Source organism: Cupressus sempervirens, chromosome 7 (assembly GCF_028749045.1).
Source record: "Cupressus sempervirens isolate cs-2001-9-10 chromosome 7, ASM2874904v1, whole genome shotgun sequence".
NCBI classification, from domain to species: Eukaryota; Viridiplantae; Streptophyta; class Pinopsida; order Cupressales; family Cupressaceae; genus Cupressus; species Cupressus sempervirens.
Genome location: NC_143124.1, coordinates 15,546,793 through 15,569,858, shown reverse-complemented (window position 1 = coordinate 15,569,858; position 23,066 = coordinate 15,546,793). Strand labels below are relative to the sequence as shown.

The following is a 23,066-nucleotide window of genomic DNA, read 5'->3' as shown; positions in this document are numbered from 1 at the left end:
GATAACATTTCATTAATGGGGTTAAAATGAATTAACAAGAATCAATGTATTACCTCACCCATGCCTCAAGTGGATGGGAGTAGAGAGGATGCTTGGTTGTGACCTTGCCTTATTAGTATGCCTTGTCTGTAAGAAAGGATATTGATGCCGCATAGAGTCACTAGGGGGCCAGAGTCTAGAGAGACTGCTAGGATAACCTTAGAGTTGGCTCATGTGATGACACTTGCCCACATGCATATTAGGTTTCCTACGTGTCTTTGTTGCCTCTGGGATTAGATATTACTTGTGTACTTGGTACCATTGAGATAGATTAATATCAGGATTCCTTGACCTAGATTCTTGTTATGACTATTGGTTTGTTATCCACTTGGGACTTGAAATTATCTCCTTAGCATAGTGGGAGTGGGTCATTAAGGTTCCACAGGGTTGGGTGGTAGTGTTTCTTATACCATTGAGATCTGATAGCTAGATGTCATTGCTAGATGTACTTGTGCAGTGGTTCTATTCTTCTAATCTTGTATTTATGTTCGATGGTTATATTTTGTTGTAATGTACTTGATTACTAGAGATCTTATGAGATGTTGTATTTATTCATGATGTATATTCTTTTATCATTTCATACCCTATGACTTGTATAGAGGATGATTATGCATTTGAGTTATGCCATGTGGCATCTTATGTAATTGTATATTATTTCATTTGATTCATACTTATGGTTATTCTATGATGTGAATTTTGTTATGTATTAGATTTAGTCTTAATAAAACTTATGTATGTGATTCAATGTCATGGAATCCTTAAGAGATGTAGTTGTCATTGTATTGCTTATGTATGTATGAGTTATTGCTTCCGCTGTGTTATCTCTTGTTGTTTTAATCTTTTAAAAAATGTTTAGCAAACTTAGTGACATAATAGGTTAATTTCTTTTGGGTTTCCTGGTAGGGCATTATAGGGATTTATTATGAAGGATGCAAACTTTAAAACAAATAGTAAGAGAAAATATTTATGACAAACATAGTTATGAAAATAAAAAAGGTGATGATTAGATGCATACACCTCTTGTGTATAAGAGAGAGTCATGATCAAGACATAATTCCTTACAGAAAAAGAATGTCATGTGATAAAGAAATGCCACTAGATGAAATTTTCCCTTAGACAAAGAGAGATAAAGAACATCGAAAAAAACTCGACCCCCAAGCATGGGGCAAGAAAGAGAAGTCTATTATGGTTTTAAAAATAAAAAAGATATTGTAAGATATAAATATAAACTATAAGAAACAACCATAAGCTAGTTGTGCAAATTACAAAATGTATATCCAACAAGAAGTATCATAGAATAATGCAACACTATAGAGAAAGGATATACAATTCCAAACAACATAAGATTCTAGAAAAGATATCACGTGCGAAGTAAAATATAGATGATTATTAAATGAGAAGCATCAAAATTCAAGGCATGAAAAGACATTGTTATGGAGAAACAATCACGTCGTGTATCAAACAAAGCAATACATACCTACAAATAAGAATGTATTATAAAACAATACAAATCTATCTACACAAATGAAAGAGGAAGATGAAAGGATACCATGTTATACCTACCTAGTTATCATGAGAGTAACAACAAAAGGATAACTGATCTTGGAGAGAAGAGATAAAGAAAATCCAATATATATATGCTAAATGATAGATTCTTTATCATAAAGATGCACCTATAAGCATAAGATTCCACTTAGGATGCTAATCCCTACATAATAGAATAAATGCATACGCAAGAAAAAATCAAATTATAAGAGAATGCAAACTCATAAAGGATATTGGATGCATTGAACAAGGGAAGAACACATAATGTCTCCCTAGGATCGACTCTTACTAGATAGTTGGGAGCATTTCCTAGATACAATATTATTAGTGACCTCATGAGTTTATATTGCATACCATATTTCTCTCACATTTCAAAGGTTTTCATAATGCATATGGAGGATGAGTTATGCACCAAGAAAGAAGAGATTGTAAAGAAATATGGGAAGCTATTATCCAAACACTTACCAATAGCATGTCATCTCCTAAATTAGATCACAAATGAAGTGTTAGAGTGAAACACCATATGTTTGTTTTGATTATTTATTGGAATAAGTTATAGATTGGGTTCTTGGTCACTTCCACCCAAACTATTGAATAGTATTAGTGCTACTCTACTCAACTCCTACCTTAAATATCAAGGGACTATTGTGCTTTACCTACTCATTTGAGGTGAGACATCTTTTATGTATTGTGTTAATTGAGGTTATATATTGCATCATTCTAGTGGCACTTGGAAATATATCGTAACATCAAGAAATGAGGCTCATGTAATTGTATTGTTTTTCCTTCAAATTAACCATGTTTTTAAAATTACTTTTCAACTCATTTGTACAGTTCAACAACCACTTTGCTAATAGATTACTCATTAAACCTAATTATATCCATTGCTGAAATTGATGAGGTGTTATAGTTTTCTTTTTCTTGACATTCTTATTTTTTTTGGATTAAAATATAAGATATCTTTTGTGATGCATAAGAATGATACTATACTAATAGATTTTTTTTTAGCCGTGTTGTATGCTTTTCTTAAATTGATGAGTTGTTGAAGTAATCAACATTTCTATTGGCTAGTTGTTGAATGCAACTAATTGTTAAAGCATTTTTAACAAATCCATTTTTTAAGAGCATTCCATAAGATGATATCAAATTAGGGGCATTTAGAGCTATTAGATTTCCATAATTCATAGGAATGTAGTACAAGGTTTTGGATTAGTTGGTGTAAATATTTTTTTCTCATCAACATTTTAAATCACACTACATGATCCGTCATTAGGATGCAAGAGAACCAAAGGATGCCAACTATATCTCTACAAAAGGATATTGTTTCTCATCAACTATATTCTTTTCCCCTAGCTCTAAAATATTGTTTACACTCCTTAAATTTTTCATGCATAATCATTTAGGGTATCCATTTTTACTTCCTTTGATTTGGCAATTTGTGGAAGTTAATAACTAAGTTAAAGTTACCAATTTGAAACAAAGTACTAGCCACACTATTATCTCTCTCTATTTTCCTTTATTAGTGACATTTTTGTAAACTTATCTAATTCAAACAAGTTGTTGATAATAACTTTTGGAGATAGACAAATTGTTGGAGGTAATGACAATTTATAAAATAAACCAATAACTTCTTGGTCTTAGTAATTTAGGTGATTTGTGGTTGATATGTAATTAGAGTTTACAACATTAACTTGCAAATTGACTCGAGTTACATTTTTCCTCGATCTAGGAAGTATTGTCTGATTATGCTTCTTAACCATTGAAAATGTGAAACTAGTTAATTAAAATTTATAGAACTTGTAACTATTTAATATAAGGTTGGGATTAGAAATCAAAGTTTAAATTGAATATATACTGAAAAAGAAATTAGAAATAATGTAAGTTAGAAGATAGAAGTAGTATGAGATGGAAGCTAGAAGGATCAAATGTAGGTTGATAATGGAATTAGTCCTTAAAATGACTAAGTCTCCCCATCCACTTCTCAATGTTAGATTGCTTTTATTAATATTGTCAAATACCTAAAAATGTCTTCTTACAATATTCAAGCTTCAACCCTACACAAAAAATTTAACAATTTGTCTCACTTCTACATTTTATTTTTTGTATAATACCCACTTATAATTCTTCTCCTCCAAAGATTCCTACACTTCTCAAATCATCACCAAAAATATTCACAACTTACCTCTTTTATACAATTTTTATTCATCCATAATATTTTTAATATTCTCCATCTCTCTGTTTTACAACAAAAATCTCTATAAACTATAAATGTTTAGAAATAATTTTATATGATTCAAAATAAACCCAAAATCTTATCTTTATCATTTAAAAATTTATTAAGAGTTCAAATTAAGCTACAAGCCCTACTTTCCTGAGATTATTCCAACTAGCTTTAAAAGTAACTATTCCCTGGCCCCTTTTGGTTGCAAGAATTGTTGAATGCGGCATTCAACTATTCTGGAATAAGTTCTCTTCTAGAATTCACAAATTTTGAAAATAAGTCTTGGAATATCATTTGGAGTTGTTTGGTTGTTCTAGAAGAAGAATCGGTAGATGACTATTTTGTGTTTTCCATGTTTGGTCACACAAATAAAATAGGAATTAGAATAAGTTTATTAAAAAATCTTAATATGAATTTATAAAAAATATTTTTTTGTTATTTTTTTAAAAGTCAAATTAATTTAGTATCCTCTTCATTATAAATTGACTTTATCAGTAAGAAAGGTGTATAACAACCTTTTAAATTCATTGGATTTAAATCTAGTTATTTTCAAATTATATTCAATATTGTCTATAATTGTTTCCATTGTAAGCGTGATTTTTAAATATATATGTTTATTGTTAAAGGAGTCAAAAATTAAAATTTTAAATTATATATATTTGACAACTTTTTTAAAATTTTAATTACAAATATACAAAATAAAGAAATACAAGATTTATACAATCATATAAAATAAGAAATAAATTTAAACTATAGAGATGACATAAATGTTGTTACATGATTGGTTGATTTAATTACAAAATTACACTGAATAGAGGAACTAATTATAAGTTACGCTAATCTGAATAGATAACCACAGAGTATATTCAAATTTTATTTTAATGGAGCATTAGTTTAAAGGAATGCGATACACGGATATGGATAATTTACAACACAAAGAGAAAATGCTACAACATAACAAATTTGATCAGATTCAAAACTTTTAAAAGTTCTCACACTGTTCTAAATCTTCCATTTCCAGATTTTCCCATTCTCCTGCCATTTTTCCTTCTAATGATTTTCAGCGAAGTCTACAACTCAGAGAAAATAACAGTTCTTCGTTAAATGAGCAGGAATTATACTGCTGAGCGTATTATTTGAAAGGTCGAGAACCACCAAATACTGAAGATGCTGACCAATATTCTCCAGCAATCATGTAACACACAAAAAACCTCCATGCGTCTCTGCTCATCAACACGGGAAGAAAGGTGAATGCTCGACAGCGATGAAATGAAAAAAATCCCCGAACTGCTTCGAGCTGCAAAAGAAGCAAAAATCACGGACCTGACAAGAAATTGAATCGAGTTTATAAAATATAGAATAAGTATAGCTTAGTTTTTATTGAATCCCGCTCTGCCCAATTTGAGGTCAAATGAAGAGAGTCGAATTCTAATTCTGATTTGATGGATTGCAAACAAATCTGATATTGGTGAATGCATGAATTGGGAATTTCTTATTTCACCCGAATTCAGAACGATTTGTTTGAGTTAAAAAGATTGGTGGTTCAAATTGCTGCCTCTCTTTAGCCGATAGGCTACTTATCTGGGGTTTCTCCGCCGGTAAGTGTCCTGTTCAGCCCGGCGAATGGTTCAATCCGTACAAATTTTGGTGGGCAAAATAAATAGAGGTTATAAATTTTTTATCCTATGAGATTTCTACAGCACGACGAAGCTAGTTACAAAGACCGCCCGACGTGTAAAGGAGGGGGGCCACGGAGCTGTTTAATACCACCGTCATGCGCTCCACCATGATGGACAGCATTTAGCAGTCTCAGCAAACTGTTAAGACACAGAGCTGCTTGTATTGTATAAGATGGTGGTGGCATCGTAGGCAACATAGTGTCTCAAATGAGGACAGATTTTCATGTCTCGCAACGATGTCTTGGAGTAGCCATGTTATTTTTGGGGTTCTGATCTCTCTTTCTACACTATAATCATCGATGTCAAGGATTTGGGCACTGACAAATACTACAGCATGGGAGAAGAGGTCGGGCAGAGGGTAAGCGAAAAATAGCAGGGGCTTGGTGGCTTGCCAGCTGGGTGTGGGGGTTTCTGTGTTCGCTAACAAGTTTTCAGGCATATACATGGTCATATGCGAAACTGCGCAGGAGGCCCAGAACTGCAGATCCATTGATGATTGGCAATGTTTTGAGGGTGGGAGGAATGTTGACCACACCAAAAGAGGGCAGAAAGATTGTTTATGCGTGGCTTGAAATGCCCTTCAGAGCCCCCTGCCCGGCCAGTAGGGGCAAACCCTGGCCCCCTGAGATCGATTCGTTTTTGGTATATTATGTCAAGGAGATGCCCAAAAATATCATCATCGTCTGATTCTTCTTCTTGCGCGCTTTGCTCCCTGAACAAAAGTAGGGCTTTTGAAGCGATATTTATCATACTTGGTGGAATGTGGAGTATTGTGAGACAGAGCCCTACTGTACTAGTATAATGCCAACAAGAGAATCCACAATGTAAGAAAACATAATTTGGCTCACAGACTAGCCATATTATTTTTTATTCATTTTCCAAAATTGAACAGTTCAAAGACTCTTTTACTCTGCAAATTAATGGTTATTGTTTTTTTGTCTCCAGCAACAACATACACTGAGATCGTCTTCTGTGAGCCTGGCTGTTTGAAATACTTCACAAATGCAAAGGCCTTGAAAGAACATCTGCGGCAGGTCCAAAATCTCATCTGTTGTGAAGTGTGTGGGAGTCAGCAGTTGAAAAAACAAATTAAGAGACATATGCGAATTCATGAAAATCAAACCTGTGTGAAGAGTATAGAATGCCCTTACTAAAGATGTCTGTACAGCTATTCTACGGTATATTATGTAACATATGTGATGTGCATGTTAGGTCTTCTTTTCTCGATTTTATTCATTGTATTACACTGTGCTTTAGCAGATTCTGACAAAATTTACTATTGTAGAAATCTAATCTTCGTCAGCACATCAGATCAGTACACCTTAAATTGAAACCATTCGAGTGTCAATTTAGAGAGTGTGGAATGGCTTTTGCTCATAAGTGTGCCAGGGATAAACATGAAAAGGCTCGGGCGCATTGCTATGTCCAAGTGAGATTCATCCTCACAGTTTTCAGTTCAAATCTTGAATTTTCATTAGAAAAAATGTATTGCTTGGTACTATATGACATATGGTCTCAATTCAATTCTATTTTTAACAGGGAAATTTTATAGAGGAGGATGCAGCCTTCCAATCATGACCCCGTGGTGTCTTAAGAGAAAAGCATTTACAATTGACTCCATCTTTAGGAAGACAGTTGCAGGTCCAGATCAAAGCAGTGTTTTCGAAAATGGATTGCCTTTCATGGATTGGTTAATGTTAGACAATATTGAACGGATCTTCTTCTAGACAGGAACATCCAAAGAGGGAAGGGCAATGATTTGAAACTGTCAGTTTATTTAATAGAGCAGAAGTTTCGAAAAGACTTTAAGAAAATGGGTATTCCTATTGCATTATTGATTACTCAGAGGTGGAGGGGTGTTACGTTAATTGCTCCTGTAATCCAAAGCTCCACTTAACTATATTAATGAGAATCAAAACTGTCTAATGGTTGTCGTTTGTTGAACATTAGTTGTGCAAATCTGGAATTATAAATACACCACATTCAGAAATCCTTGGAAGAATTACAAGTGTTATGGTAACTATAATGCTGGATCATCTTCTATTGTTAGTGACCGCAAGTTATGATTCACTAGAAAGTAGATGGTAAATGCATATTTAGCATCTTCTGTAGTTGGTGAGTGATCATTATCTGTGGTGTAGTCTTTTGTAAAGGTCCATTTCTATCATCAGTCATGTGACTGAGGGTCAAACAATAATTATTTTTATTATGTAATATACATTGTACGGCCAGCAACCTTGCCGTGAATATGATAGCAGGATGGCTTGATTCTTGTTTCATTTGGTATTACATACTAAAACTATAGTTCATCACTTCTGTATGACTCTGTGGGAAAATGTTTTAAGTTCAGTTTTGAAGGTGAAGATTGGTAGCTTAGAGAGGCTTTGAGTACCAATACATACTGAATTTGGTGGTAAATTGATATATGGGGATTTGCGTTGACTTAGTTGGAAGGTAATTTTTTGTGGCACGGCCAGCAACCTTGCTGTGAATTTGATAGCGGGGGATGCCATGATTCTATATAAAACCATAGTTCATCACTTCTGTGTGACTGGGAAAATGCTTGAGTTCAGTTTTGAAGGTGGAGTTTGGAAGCTTAGAGAGGCTTTGAATATCAATGCGTGCTAAATTTGGTTGTAAATGATATCTGGGGATTTCTGTTTCTGTTGACTCAGTTGGAAAGGAATTAATTGTGGCATTTGTTTTTGTAACCAGTTACTGTTAAAATAATAAAATCAAATAATTACGCTTTTCATCATATCTCAATAAATTTCCCTTGTAAGCGGTTGCTGCTAGAATTAATTTTATTTCCTTATATTCTAGCTAATCTAAATTGGAACTTAATTATTGTTTCGAAATATATAATACAGTGATTAAGGTTATATTTAGCCTATAGGCTATTATTGGTACGATTGACCACTGGAAACCTGAAGACTCGTGACTATGTGTCTTTTGCACAGGTTGGCCTCTCCTATTGGCATGCTGGTTAAGTTGTAATGGAGCACGATGGAGCAAGATTGTATGGCCCTTGTTCTATTTAAAAATAATAATTATGAACATGTTACAGGTTGAGCAAAAAGCAGGGTGCTCTTTCCTACATTTTGGTATACCTTATATGTAATGGTATGGATTTATTTATTTGTTTCTCCCTCAATGAGATACATCATGAGGGGACATGGATTCAGAGAAGGGAGAACAGGGAGACAGAGCTTGGAGAAGTCATGGCTACTAGATCAGCCACACCCCTATGCCAAGTGATGCCCTCGGCTACTTGGTGTTACAGTGGTTTCTCTCTCTCTTGGATATATAGTGGGGGAGTTGCACTGTGGAGGAGGGCCATGTTATTCATTGGATTATAATGGACTGGATATGCATAGCAGGGGACATACCAGGCAAGAGACTTACCATGAGAGCCATTGCAATGCAAAGAGGGACAAGCTTCATATAATCCAACTGTATTAACACTAATCAGTTTGGTCTGCAGTGTGGATGCTGCACAGATGGTGGTTTGATTGCACGTCTCTCTCCAAGCATAATAGAAACACCCCTGGATGCTAATGGAATTAATTTCTGAAACTGACATTCTTTGAATTTACAATAGAAGGTATATACGTTACCTTAAACCCCTGAAATTTGCCCACGAAGCCTGCAAGCTGCTTCCAGGACCTAGTATATTTTGTTCTGCTATCTTTAAATTATGTTCAGAATACATGCGAATTGCATCAAGTCCTAATGATTAGCAGAGTCCGAGAGGATTTAATGCCTTCTCTAGTCTAAAATATTACAGCATCACTCATTTAATAGCTAGTCATATTAAGGCAGGCTATCAGTCTTCAGGTAGCTTTTTATATCTTAAACTTCAGAGTAGAGTCACGTGTGCCTCTCACAATACTATGATTAAAACATTGTGCTTATACAAGGGTGAATTGTTTTTTGAGCATACCTTGGGAGACAAATTAAAGATACGGAGAGACCAAATTAGAGTACCAAAATACTTAGTATTTAGGCCTAGGTATTCATATGAACACCTAGAAACAACATCCCCAATAAATTGACAGAGACCTAGCAGCTTCAATGGCAGTTGCAGCTGTAGTTAAATCCTTGTCCAACAAGATGTCCCAGTGCCCATCTCACTTGATAAAGAGTTCCGTAATAGTAAAATTCTACACTCTATTCACATCAAGAGAAGACATGTACATAAAATATACCTTTGTACTATATGTTGTCTTATAGTTAATAAAAAAAAAATTGCTAATTTAAAATAAATAAATTGATAAGTTCATTTATTCATACTTTAATTTTCTTTGCTTAAATGTGAGTCTAGGAAGAGCATTTTTCTTGTTCACTTTTCTTCTTTAGTGGAATGAAAAAAGTATGAATATATATTTTTATGATAGGTGCAAGTGCAACAAATTTTATTGGTTAGCGAACATATAATTCAAATTACCTTTAGAAATATTATATAAAATAGTGTTTGATGTACTAAATCTTTATAACTTAAATTTTCCAAAGATAGCCAAGTGTGTTGATAAACTCATAGGTAACTAATGAAAGGCAACATGAATGGGAAAATGTATATATTTATGCACTAAGAGACAATCAATCCATGAAAATTAAAAACTAATGATTCTAAGGTAATTTAATAGTTTTCATAAAAACGAGAACAATCTTTGGCCAAACAATTGGCATAATCTTGGACCTGCGGGTACAAGTGCTAGTCATATGACATGTATTAAAAAGAGAACCCAATAAGTGCATGAGGGTTAAGGATCCCTCCATTTGAAACAGCTGCCAAAGTCAAACCCTGCCCGGTCAACCAAATTTGCCACATGACAATTTCAAATTTGTTGATGAGATGACACTTGTCACCCACGCTAGCACATCAGTGTGATGTCACATGCCACATCAGCATCATTGCGGTTTATACTCTTTCATATGCCACATCAGCATCAATGCGGATTATACTTTTTCATATGCCACATGAGACAACATATGCATTTCATAGCTTTCGATTCAATCACCATTTGATGATGAGAATACTATTTTCTGGTGCCAATTGGCATTTGCTTTTATTATTGGCGTTGGTGTTCTAACAAAGTAACCACCTTTCTGCAAGTGATTGTACTTGGCTTAACAAATTAAACTTCTTCTATGGTGCTTTGCATTTTCTCTCCTGAGATTTGTTTTTTGAACATCTCTTGGATGTTGGCGTAGCTGGCATTTTTTACATGGGACAATCTCAATTTACATGCTTCTTATTAATTGTTCCTTCATCATTGCATTGCATTGGCCAAAGGCCAGCTTTTGCCTATTTAAAAAAGCTGGTTTAAAACACCCAATCACTATTTAAAATGTTGTTTAATGTGATTTTAAGCTTCTCTGTCTCTCCCAAAGGTACATTTCTTTCATGTCTTTGAGAATTTCTCTCCCCTGCTAATTTCTGGGACTGCAGTTACCCTGCTCCTTGCAATGCAAAGAATTTAGGCAGGGTTTTTGATATCCCATGTTCTTATATTGAGAAATCTTTAAGGTTCATTATTGGAAAACACTATATGGGAAAGAATCCCACTGCCTATGGCACCGAATTAGCTTCTCTTTTCCTCGCGTATGTACAGATTTACTACTTGACCCAGACAAATTTATGGCAATTACTAATGGATTCTTATAGCCAACCTTATCTTCCCTTGAAAAAGAATTGAATGATAACCTTCTTTTATTGCCGGGGGATTACGAATTGGTGGTTTTATGGTTTTATTTGATCTATTGGCTATTGGATTATGTGCTGGGCCTTTCCATGTGATTAGAGGAAGTGTTTTTTGTGAAGTTCATGATGAGACTGTTCAGAAATTTCACTGTCTAATTGACTATGTGGAGGCAAAAACATTTTCAGCTGGTCTTGACCACTTTGTGGGGATTTACAATCTTTCGGACCACTTTATTTGTAGCGATGACTCCAATTCATGTTGCATCCTTGCAATGGTCCCCTCCAAATTGGGGTTCAAGCAATTGGGAGTTTTAATGTTATGTTAGTCTCTTTTGTACGCACTCCAGTCTTTTGCATTGAGTTTGTTCACTGTGATCAAGCTGTATCTAAGTAGGGTTATGTTAGTCAATCCCTTCTCTATGTCACCTTTGGGTTTATAAGTGGTTGTTTGTTCGTCAGCTTGGGCAGTATATTTTGGTTTAGTTGTAGTTGTTTGTTTCTCTGTTTGGGCTTATCTTTTTGCTTCAGCCCACTTCGGATAATGTACATTTCGTTTCCAATAAAATTTTCTGTTGCTCTAGCACTTTTATTTTAAAAAAATACTTCCCTTTTAATATGGTGAAACAAAATTAATACCGATGATGGAACATTGATAAGTTGCATTTACATTTAGTTTGAGTACATTTCATGTGTTAGTCAATATTGTGCAAGAGGTCTTCTTAATCTATATTTGTCAATGAATTTGCTGAAAGATGTTAAAGCTAATAGGTCAGATTTGCGGACAAAATCATTGATCTGCGTAATCCAAAATTGTAAATGGATGTCATAGTTGATAGAAAGATGCATGGGTGAATAAAATAAACGTTCAAGCATACTCTATCATAGTTGAACTTGATACCGTTTAGGTCCAACTTTCAGTGCTATTTTTCATCCATACATTTTTAGCATGCTGCTAGCAATCATTTAATCAAAAGATTTCAAATGCAATAGATCAGAAACTACTTTGGAGGTTTTATTATTTATTTGTTGATCATTGGACTGTTTTGGATTGTCACAACAATGTAATCTACCAATGATATTTATTAGCCATAATGGTCCATCATGGATATAGTTCAAAGTTGTCATGACAGTGCAAAATTCTGTGTGAGTGTATAGATCGTTTGCAAAGATTTCCTCCAGAGAAAAAGTGTGACTAGATTTCATAAGTGAAGTTAAAAATATATCTCAACACTTTCTGCACGGTGGAGAGACTTTTTATATGCCAGTACACATAATATGAATAATGCAATATCAATTTGATAGAAGCTGCCATAAATAGATGAAAGCCTCTCCAAGTTTTTCCACCTCTCCCATCATGACCAATTCTCTTTCCACTTCATATGAGGGATTTGCACTTATTCTGACCTCTGTTGTGTCACAATCTGAAAGGATTGAAATCCCTGTCCTGTCCAAGACTAAAGGCAATCGGAATATCGTCATGCGCCCTTCTCTCAGCCGGTGCATTCCACTTATTGTCAACATTCCAGTTCTGCTAGTTGCCAACTCCTCTTGCGAAGAGAATGCTGAAGGGGATGCACCTATTTGATATTTCTTTGTTGTGTGCCATCTGGAACCTTGTGAGAAAAGAGCTATCCATAACCATATACCCTTCTCAACCTCCATGGAAGATATTTCTTCCTTATCACCCTCTAATGACAATACCATATTTGGAGATTTACAATTTACAACGAAGCATACCAGAATTCCATGGGCATTGAAGTTGATATTCTGGTCACCATCCAGGTCAGACACAGAGAGATTGGGACATGCACAAATTTCAAGCAAGCCCGCGATTGAGACTGCCCTTGTACATATTACAATTTCATGTGGCCATCTCTGAAAATTCCACGCACAATGTTCAGTCAGTGCATAATCAATTTCAAAAATAATTAGAATTCTAAATGTTTATAAACTATTATTACCTTCATGCTTTGAATGCAACCTTCAACACCTGATCGGCAGATTGCTGTGAGTTTCAACATCCTCAGTCTTTCCATGCATTCCAAACTTTCTATGCCTGCCTCTTCCCACATCGTTTCTGCTGTCAGCTCCTCCAAAGCTCTGCAATGTTCCAAACCTTGTATCTTCTTAACTCTGTAGCAACCCTTGAGCTCAAATACCCTGAGAGAAGTTAATTGCACAAAACTGGGAAGCACATCCAACTCAGGGCACCCAGTTATCATCAGCCACTGAAGGTTTAGTAGACCACCAACACCACTTATACTCCTCACCATTTTACAATTCGACAATCTTATGTTCTTCACTGTACTCGGTAGAACCTCTATCTCCGTTAGATGTTCATTGTACTCAATGGAGATAGTCTCGAGGGCTGGACAACAGTTCTCAACGATGGAAATCTTGGATAGTTCTGTTTTAACCAACTGTATAACCTTAAGACTGCAGAGAGAAGAAGCAAACGATGCTGCATGGAGATCAAATTGACAAATTGGGCATCCAAATATTGAAAGTCTTTGAAGATTATTCAGTTGCATAACTGATTCCGATAAAGATTTGACTCCTGAATTTGCTATCTCTAAAGACTGTAAGAGACTGAGATGCCCGAGAGAGTCTGGTATACATTGCAGCTTCGGACATTTCTCAATCACAAGACTAGTCAAGGAGGACAAGTCCCCCAAAGATGTTGGTAAACAAGTGAGCAAGTCACTCCCAATCATCATCACTTGCAACTTGCTCAGCTGACTGATGTTCATTGGTATCTCTCTTAACCTGCACATACCACCTAAATGGAGATTTGTCAAGGATGCCTGATTTGTGAAATGGCGAGGCATCTCTTCCAATTGCTTGCAGTCAGAAAGGTTCAAATACTCGAGCTTTCTTATGTTTTCTAGAATGTCCGATGCTAAGGTGAGTTTAGAACATCCCTGTAAGTTGAGGTGTTGCAAGAGTGTGAGCTCCTTAAAAGAGACTGGCAATCTCGTCAAATTCTCACAGTAGGACAAATCAAGATGTCTGAGATTTCTCAAATGGCCACAATTTTTGGGAAGTGATGAGAGCAATTGACAACCAGATAGTTCCAGGTGCTCCAATGATTGGAGAAGGCAAAATTCTTTGGGCAGACTCCTAATCTGGTTCCCCAATATGTTTCTCAACATTATTATTTTCAAATTCTTCAGACATCCTATTGACTTTGGAAATCTACGGAAATTATAACATTCAGAAATAACCAATTCTCTTAACTGCACAGGAGCCTGCAAGAAAACCAATCAAGTAGGTGGGGTTTTCACAGTGTTAGATTACGTGATATGTGAATGAAATTGACTTCAAATTAAAGAGTTGAATTCCAATAAAACATTATATTTAAAAACATGTAAGCATAAAAAAGACTTTTGAGCAGTCGAAAAAAAAACTTACATCACTATCAGCCATCCACAGTTCTTCTAGCTGATTGTTTGAAAACAGGTTTTCATAGAACTCTAACACCCTCAAATTTTTCATTGAACCCAGTGAATCCAGATTCTTCCTCTTGATGCCAAACCAGCGAAGCCATATCAGATCTTCAGATATATCAGCAATCACTTGATTGTAATAATTTCCTCTAACATGTAAAATTTTCATTCCAATTAAAGAGGGTGTGAGATTATAATATCCTCTGTTTGTGTTAAATCTGATCTTCCTGCCCCGGTAATATAGAGGAAACCCCTCTACTTGCCCTCTGGATCCAATTGTTGTGGTCATTATTCCTCGAATGCCAATTCTCTTTAAATACAAAAATGGATAAATTATTGTAACACTAAATTTATTAAAGACAAGAATTAAACAAGGACAAATAGACAAAGAAGACAGTAATTTGTTTTTACCTGTACTTCATTTTCAACATTAATTATCTGCTGAGTAGACCAGATACGGTAGGGTGATTGACAATTAGCAATTTCTCTTCCTAAATCTCTCAAATGGTCATGCATTCTTATGCAGTTACCATCACCAAGTTCAATTAAACACTTATTAACAAGTCTTCTACAATTATGCAAACCATTCCACCCTGATCCATCCCAAGCAGCAATGGCTAAATCTTTTCTCTGTCCAATGAAAAAACATGCAGTATCTAAGAATATCTGCTTCTCTTCATCATCTAGAGCATCATAACTTATTTTCAGTCTATCTCTGATATCTTTATGCAGTATCCGAGAGATCTTACAGTATTCATCTTTCCAATAATCTTTGCTGGATTTGCCATATAATTGTGCTCCAAAAATCTTCAAAGACAAGGGCAATCCATTGCAAGCATGTAGAAAATCTTCAACCAAATCTTCAAATTGTTGGAGTGGAGAAGGCTTCAGGAAAGCATGCCAACAAAATAGCTGCTTGGCATGATGTGGATCTAATAATTTCATTTTGTAAATAGATGAGATACCCCAACGTTGAAGAACTTCAAGTTCTCTTGTGGTAACTAAAATCAAACTACCCGATCCAAGACTGTCCTTATTGGGTACTAAAGCATCTAGTTGATCTTCATTATCCACATCATCTAGAATTATGAGCACCCGAACAGATCTCAAACGGTTGGCAAGAATTCCCTTTCCTTCTTCTACATTATCGATGGATAGACCTCGGAGGCCAAGGTCCTCTAGAAGTTTCTTCTGTTTAATGTGCAATGCACTATTTGAAGCAGCATCTCTAATATCTAACAAAAAACTAGACTTTTCCATAGTTTTGTATTTATTGTTATATAATTGTTTGGCAAAAGTGGTTTTTCCAGAACCACCCATGCCCCAAATTCCCACAATTTGCACAGTGGGATAGCTTTCTGCAGATTGAAGCATTGTCCTCTCAAAATCCATGACAGTTTCTTCTAGACCAATCGGATGTTTGGAAACCACAAATGGGTCATTTTTTATTATTTTCAAAACATGACTGACAATATCCTTGAGCAGGCTCCCCTCGTCACTGAACATATAGAACAACAATAAAACAAAACAGAACAAACATTGCTTTTATGTTACATGTCTAATGAAAATTGACTAGAGCAAAAATGCACCACTGTAGAAGATGATAAGGAAAACGTTAAGTGCTCGAGATAAGAGTATTTGGTACTTACTCTTCATTACGAATGATGACACCAACATAATGTGAAACATTGTTGAGTGCGTTCTTCCACTCCTGAAGCTTTTCTGAGGTATACCTGCCCTTCTTTTTGTGTTCTGAAAATGCCTCAGCATATAGTCCTTTTGCATGTCGGATGTCAGAGGGCTCAATATGGTAGAAGACTGGAACAATTTGAGTGCCTGTTTTGAGCATAAATGAAAGCTCTGCCAAACACCATGGGGATTCTGCATAGTTCTTGGAAAATATGGCTATATGAAGTGAAGCACTGTGCATTGCTCCTTGTATTTTTGCAGGTAAGAAATCCCCCAACTCAAGGTCTTCTTTATCAAGAAAAACCCTCAATCCCTTGCCAGTGAGGATTTCATAGAGATGAGTGGCGAGACCCTCCTTGACATCAGGGCCACGATGATTAATAAACACATCGTAGGGCACCTCTCTTTCCATCATTGTGGATCTACCAGAAGTAGAGGGAGATGGTGTAACTTGTTCAAAGGCATGCATAGTGGATGGAGATGGTGTAACTTGTTCAAAAGCACGTGTGGTGGATGGAGATGGTGTGATCCCTTGACAATCATTTCTAACCCTAGTACGAGAGGTAGAGATTGAAGGCGCAGAATGGGATTGACTTGAACAAAGAGAAAGTAAGCAAGAAAACCAGCTAAAACAGGATGAAAACAGGGTTCCCAACGAGGGTGTAGCAGAAGTAGATGGAGATAAATCAATTCCTTCAGATGCATTTGCATGCTCGTTCTCTGGTTCGCATCCAGAGTAACAACTAGAAGTAGAAGTAGATGCCATGGCGGTCGATCCGCACTCTGAGAGAAAGAAACAATAAAAATAGAAAATGGGACTCAATGAAGCCGTGTTGTTGAGGAGGTGAAGTGCTATGTATTTATAAGAGGATGGAGTGCTGAGAAAGATATTAAGTGACCAAAGCGCGGAAGGAATCCTTAAAATTGAGCGCTAAAAGCAGTGAAGAGTTGTACAATCGCCAAAGCGCGGGAGGAATCCGTAAAACCACTATACAAAATTTCAAATCAGTAGAAGTAGCTTGCCTGTGAAGAGCGCGGAAGGAATCCTTTGCGAGCATCACGATCATGGAAGAAGCCATGACACCAGTCTTGATTACTTGAAATGAAATAAAAGCTAAAAAGACACTTACCGTTTGGCTTTAACTTTATTCCGTTCTCCGTCGTCGATACGCTTGTTGACACAGGTATGTTTGTCGAGGCCCACATTCAATTTACAAGAATCAGTGTATCCCACAGCACAAATATTGCTCACTTAAAATTATTGAAAATACACAAAGGAAACAGATTGTTCGTATTTTTACTTTAGTTCTTTTTCGCATCTGAATTTCTCTATACACATTTTAAAATGGCACTGTTTGTATGTATATGAATTTCTAGATATACATGCCACAATCACTTTATGTAACTTCGAATATTGTAACTTCTAGATATATAAAAAATTCCTTTATTTGTCTAAGGTCTATTGTAACTTTGAATATTTTTGGATTGTAATGTATGAGTAATTTTTCTATATAAATTATTTTTCTTGTTGTTCAAGTCACCTTTTTTCATTTACTTATCTCTTATTCAACTTTGGAATCTCTTTTCTTCATTTCCCACTATGATGAGATGGAATGTGATGCTACATAATATGAGGAAAAAAGACAAAAAAAATTGAAAACTATTACATTAGGAATTCCTATGCGAGGTTGGTGATATGGTAGATGGTCTTCTCAAGATAACCCCTAAATCTCTAGTTTGACGAGTGTTTGTTCTACTCTTGTGTTTTATTTCTCTTGTTCTACCTTTTCCACTTGTGTTTTCTTGTTAGTTTGATAGTACATAGTCTACTATGTTGGGTTGGCATTCAATTCTAACAACTACATATGATTGGTGCATATATGTGGCTTAATGGCAGAGGTCTGAAATTAATATGTCAAACCTCGTGGTGGGAATGATGGAAGATATGACTCGTGACTTGAAACAAAACCTATTTCTTTTTGCAATGCTCTTTTTGTTGTGGATATCCTCAATCTCTACAAGATTTGTTATGGTAAGCCTTAGTGATAATGTACATGGGCAAACAAAAGGAGGAATACAAGGTAAATCATTCTCTTTCACTTGGAAAATCTTTCACCATCTACCCTAATAAGGAGATGGTTGAGGCTATCTCTAATGAATCTCATAGACTAAAAATATAGTTATCTTCTTTCTACCTTTACATTCTTCTAAAGTACTTTCTCAAAAATTTCTTGTCGATTAGGTGCTTAATGTTTGGAATAAAAGATTAGGATTATTTAAAAAATTGTCGTTGATTTAAAAATGTTTATTTTTATTCTTTTTCAAAACACTTGAGATGCAAGCTAATGTGATCAAAAAGTAGTTTATCTTGGTAAAAGAATGCTACTTTTGAGGCCATTCTTGATCCCCTAAAGCTATCGTATGGGGAGATCTTCATTCTCTCAAGCCCTAGATGGATTATTGTTAAAAATGTTCATCCATTCTCTAGGCTTTTACCACAAATACTTTCTGTTCTTGGGAATAGTCTTAGGGTTGAGGAAACTAAGACCACCCTCCCACATATGAATGCTAGGGTTTTTCTTTCCCTTGTCCAAGTAGACTAGTCATCCCAAATTTCCTAAACATTAACCTTGGGATGGCGATACAAAATTATTCCATAGAGAACTTAAGCACTCCTAATGCATGTTTCCTTCGTAGGAAAGAATGCCAATTAAGTAATAAATCCCCTATCAGTAAGAAAATTTATAATTTCCAACTTGACAAGTCCCCTTGATGTCAATCAAAGAGGTGAAAACTCTAGTTCATTTGTAGTTTTGGTGATTAAACTAATTTATTGGAGGGCTTGTTAAGATGTTAACATGGCTTTTGGATCTCTTAGAGATAGTAATTCATCTAACAAGATTTTTTGTTTTTAGTTCCCTAGTGTTGTTGTCATTCTTTCTAAAGAGTATGCTCAAGTTGTTTATGTTCCCAGTGTTGTATTTATCATAGAACCTAACTTGCCTCTTCCCCATAGGGCGGGGATAGTTTCCCCATATTGATTGCATCTTAGATTCTTGTATTGAGAAAATTTCTAATGTATCTAATGTTTTAAATACTAACCAAGCCCCTATTGGCTCTAACGAGCTAAGAATGCTCAATGTGTAGAGCTTGAAAGGATCAAATCCAATATTTCTCAAAAGAAAAAAAATTAAGACAAGAACTAATCAAATCAATATTATTATACCCAATTAAACTATTAAAAGTTCAATAATGTGAAAGTAAAGGAAAGTATTAGGGATAAAGGCTCGATGATTGAAGGTCTTGAGTGTTTCTTAGAGAATCAAATTGAAGCATGTAGAAAAATAGATGGGGAAAATCATTGAAAGAGAAGACAATATATGTTGAATATTACTAAAGGTGATGTTAAATTTGAAAGCAACGAGAATAATTTTGACAATATGAATGTAGGGATTGAAAATAGAAATGTAGACATTGGGAAAGAAAATGTAGGGATTCAAGTAGAAAATGTAGAGATAGAGAATGAGAACTTAGAGATGGGAATTATATATAGAGAGATGGGGAATGAAAATGAAGGGATTGAGAAAATTTCTAATGTATCTAATGTTTTAAATACTAACCAAGCCCCTATGGGCTCTAAGGAGATAAGAATGCTCAATATGTAGAGCTTGAAAGGATCAAATCCAATATTTTTCAAAAAAAAAAATTAAAAAAAATTAAGACAAGAACTAATCAAATCAATATTATTATACCCAATTAAACTATTAAAGGTTCAGTAATGTGAAAGTAAAGGAAAATATTAGGGATAAAGGCTCGATGATTGAAGGTCTTGAGCATTTCTTAGAGAATCAAATTGAAGCATGTAGAAAAAGAGATGGGGAAAATCATCAAAAGAGAAGACAATGTATGTTGAATATTACTTAAGGCAACATTAAATTTGAAAGCAAGGAGAATAATTTTGACAATGTGAATGTAGGGATTGAAAATAGAAATGTAGACATCGAGAATGAAAATATAGGGATTCAAGTAGAAAATGTAGACATAGAGAATGGAAACTTAGAGATGGGAATTATATGTAGAGAGATGGGGAATGAAAATGAAGGGATTGAGAATGAAAATGTCACAAAAGAACCAAATGAATGTTACACACCTTGAAATTATATCAGAAATAAAGTCCCTAATGAGGAAGAAAGACAAACTTCAAATTCAAGGCATTCAAAAATGCAAAAATGCATTTGAAATTAATGTGAACATTATGAGAAACGTTGAAGCCAAGAGATTAAAAAAAAATCATTTGTTTATGGGATTCAAGACTTTTTGATGAATTTTTTAGTAAGAAAGCATGGACCAAACAATGCAAACATTTTGCATAAATGTTAAAGATAAAAAATATGAGACCAATATAATAGAAAAGTTGTGTCATGTCCCCATTTCTGAAATAGAAATAGAAATTAATAATAAATAATAAAACCATCTTAATGTAATCAATAAATCATTATAATATAATTTACTACAATAATGAAAGGAAATAATACATAACTTGATAAAGTATAATATAGTGTTGAAAAGTTTATGAAGATTCTCTAGAAGAGGTTCAAGAGGAGTACATACCACAATACTGCATGGATGGAGAAGAGGCATCACTACTTGATCTCAAGGATAGTTTTGATTTTTCAAAGATTTTGTCCATTTCAAAGATCCCTATAAACAAAGTGGTAGTAGATGGTAAAAAGACACACAGGCCTAAAGGGAGAAATTCCAAGAGAACTAAAGCTAAAGAGGAGATTGAGGCTAGTATTCAATCCACCATAGTAGAAAAATTTGCAAATCTAAGATGCTTTGCAAGAAGAACTAAGAATTCTTCTTGATTGCAATGAAGCTAGTTTCGTGGAATGTTAGAGGCATCAATGCCTTTGACAAAGGGCTTAGGGTCAAACAATAGCTTGATTCTTTGCAAGAAAACATTCTTCTATTGCAAGAAACAAAATTATCAAATGAGAATTACTTTAAGACAGTACAGAGATGGCCTAAATGGCATTCAACTCATAGTTAGAGCATTAGTGCATCAGGGGGACTTGCAACCCTTTGGAATCCCAAGACAATTATTGGACAGTTAGTTTTCCAAGGACCAAATTGGTAGCTCCTAACTTTTCAACACTAATTTTTCTTTCATGCTCTTTAACAATGGTCCATCCTCCACTGTTGATAAAGCCAGGTTATGGCAGCAATTATCAAATATGTTTCAAAGACTTGAAGATCAAAACATAATACTAGGAGGAGATTAATGCTATATCATCTTTACATGAGAAGAAAGTTGGTATTTGCCCCCCACCTAGAATCATGGAAAATTTTGTGGCTTTTATAAATGATAATGATTTATTTGATATTATTATGTCTAATCCTTCCTTTACATGGAATAATAATAGATATGGCTTCCTTCGAATTATGGAACGAATGGATAGGTTTCTTGTTTCCTTTAGTTGGAAATTATAGAAGTATGTTCTCTCTTCTGATCATTTTCCCATTTTGTTACATCTTACTAAGGAGCTTTATAATAAAATTCTAGCAAATCTACTTTCAAATTTGAAAGTATGTGGTTCAAACATCCACATTTTTTACCTCTGTTACGACAATGGTGGGTGAGTTCTCCACACTATGAGGGCACTAAAATGTATCACTTCCATTGTAAAATGTAGTATATGAAGGGAAGGATCAAGCATTGGAATAAATATGTTTTTTAAAAAAAAATTCCACCAAAAAGATCGTGTTGGGAAATAGTTACAAGAGATCAATGAGCATGTGATTGTCAATTGATTGGATTTGGAAACTTTTCCAAAATAAAATAATCTTAAGGCTAAATAGGAAGAGTTGTGCAAGAGGGAAGAGATGTTGTGGAGATAGAGATCTAGAGAACTTTGGCTTAAAGAGGGTGATAAAAATATGAAATTCTTTCACATGTTAGTTAAACAAGAAGGGCTACAAATACTATTTTTGAGATTGAAGAAGCTTCCTTAGGCATATTAATTAAAGAATCTCAGCATATTAAGGCTACGAGGGAGAATTTTTTTAGAACCTGTTAACTCCACAGATTGTACCCTCTTCTTCTCACAATCATGAACATGATTTACTTGATGTTATCCCAACACTAGTTTCTAGAGAAGATAACATAGAGTTAATGGTTCCTTTCACTATGATGTAATTATAGAAGGTTGTCTTCTCTTTGCATCCTAACAAAGATCCAAGCCTTGATGGATTCACAACACTTATTTTTCAAAAATATTGGGATGTGGTTGGTTTTGATCTTCTTGCAGCGATTGAAGAATCTGATAAAAATGGATCCATGTTAAAGAATTTCAATACTACAAACATTGCTCTAATCACCAAGACCAAAAATCCTAGATCATTTATAGGGTTTAGACCCATTTCATTGTGCAATATAGTGTACAAAATTTTCACAAAGGAAATATACATGAGATTACAACATATATTAAGTAAATTTATATCACCTGAGCAAGGAGGATTTGTTCTAGGTAAAGAAACAAGGGAGGGGCCATTACTACACATGAGGCTCTACACTCTATCCATTCCAATTAGTCTCCTGTTGTGATGATCAAACTTGATATGAAGAAAGCTTATGATCAGGTGCAATGATCCCTTTTGTTTAAAGTTCTCCAAAAGTTTGGTTTTGACTCAAAATGGTGTAAGTGGATCAAGTCATGTATCTCGGGTGCCTTCTTTTCAGT

The 23,066-nt window shown here is 34.9% G+C and overlaps 1 protein-coding gene and 1 pseudogene across 1 annotated transcript; one reads left to right on the top strand and one right to left on the bottom strand.

Annotated features, from left to right (window-relative positions):
* The first annotated feature begins 5,720 nt into the window (after window positions 1-5,720).
* On the top strand, window positions 5,721-6,573 carry LOC149545185 (DNA damage-repair/toleration protein DRT102 pseudogene; annotated as a pseudogene).
* A 5,784-nt stretch (window positions 6,574-12,357) lies between these two features.
* Window positions 12,358-17,248, bottom strand: LOC149545184 (uncharacterized). Its single transcript, XM_089790567.1, has 5 exons — window positions 16,284-17,248; window positions 15,046-16,132; window positions 14,600-14,944; window positions 13,150-14,436; window positions 12,358-13,063 (listed from the first exon to the last, which is right to left on the bottom strand). The coding sequence occupies exons 1-5, from the start codon at window positions 17,087-17,089 to the stop codon at window positions 12,479-12,481; spliced, it is 4,110 nt and encodes a 1,369-aa protein (XP_089646693.1). The 5' UTR covers window positions 17,090-17,248; the 3' UTR covers window positions 12,358-12,478.
* Between the last annotated feature and the right edge of the window lie 5,818 nt (window positions 17,249-23,066).

What these genes read in the sequence shown, in the direction of transcription:
- LOC149545184 (XM_089790567.1), bottom strand. Translation starts at nt 17,089, where the DNA reads ATGGCATCTACTTCTACTTCTAGTTGTTACTCTGGATGCGAACCAGAG. An exon ending in ATGTTGAAAATGAAGTACAG is followed by an intron (nt 14,945 to 15,045) that starts GTAAAAACAAAT and finishes TTGTATTTAAAG; the next exon opens with AGAATTGGCATTCGAGGAAT. An exon ending in GTTGCATTCAAAGCATGAAG is followed by an intron (nt 13,064 to 13,149) that starts GTAATAATAGTT and finishes TGGAATTTTCAG; the next exon opens with AGATGGCCACATGAAATTGT.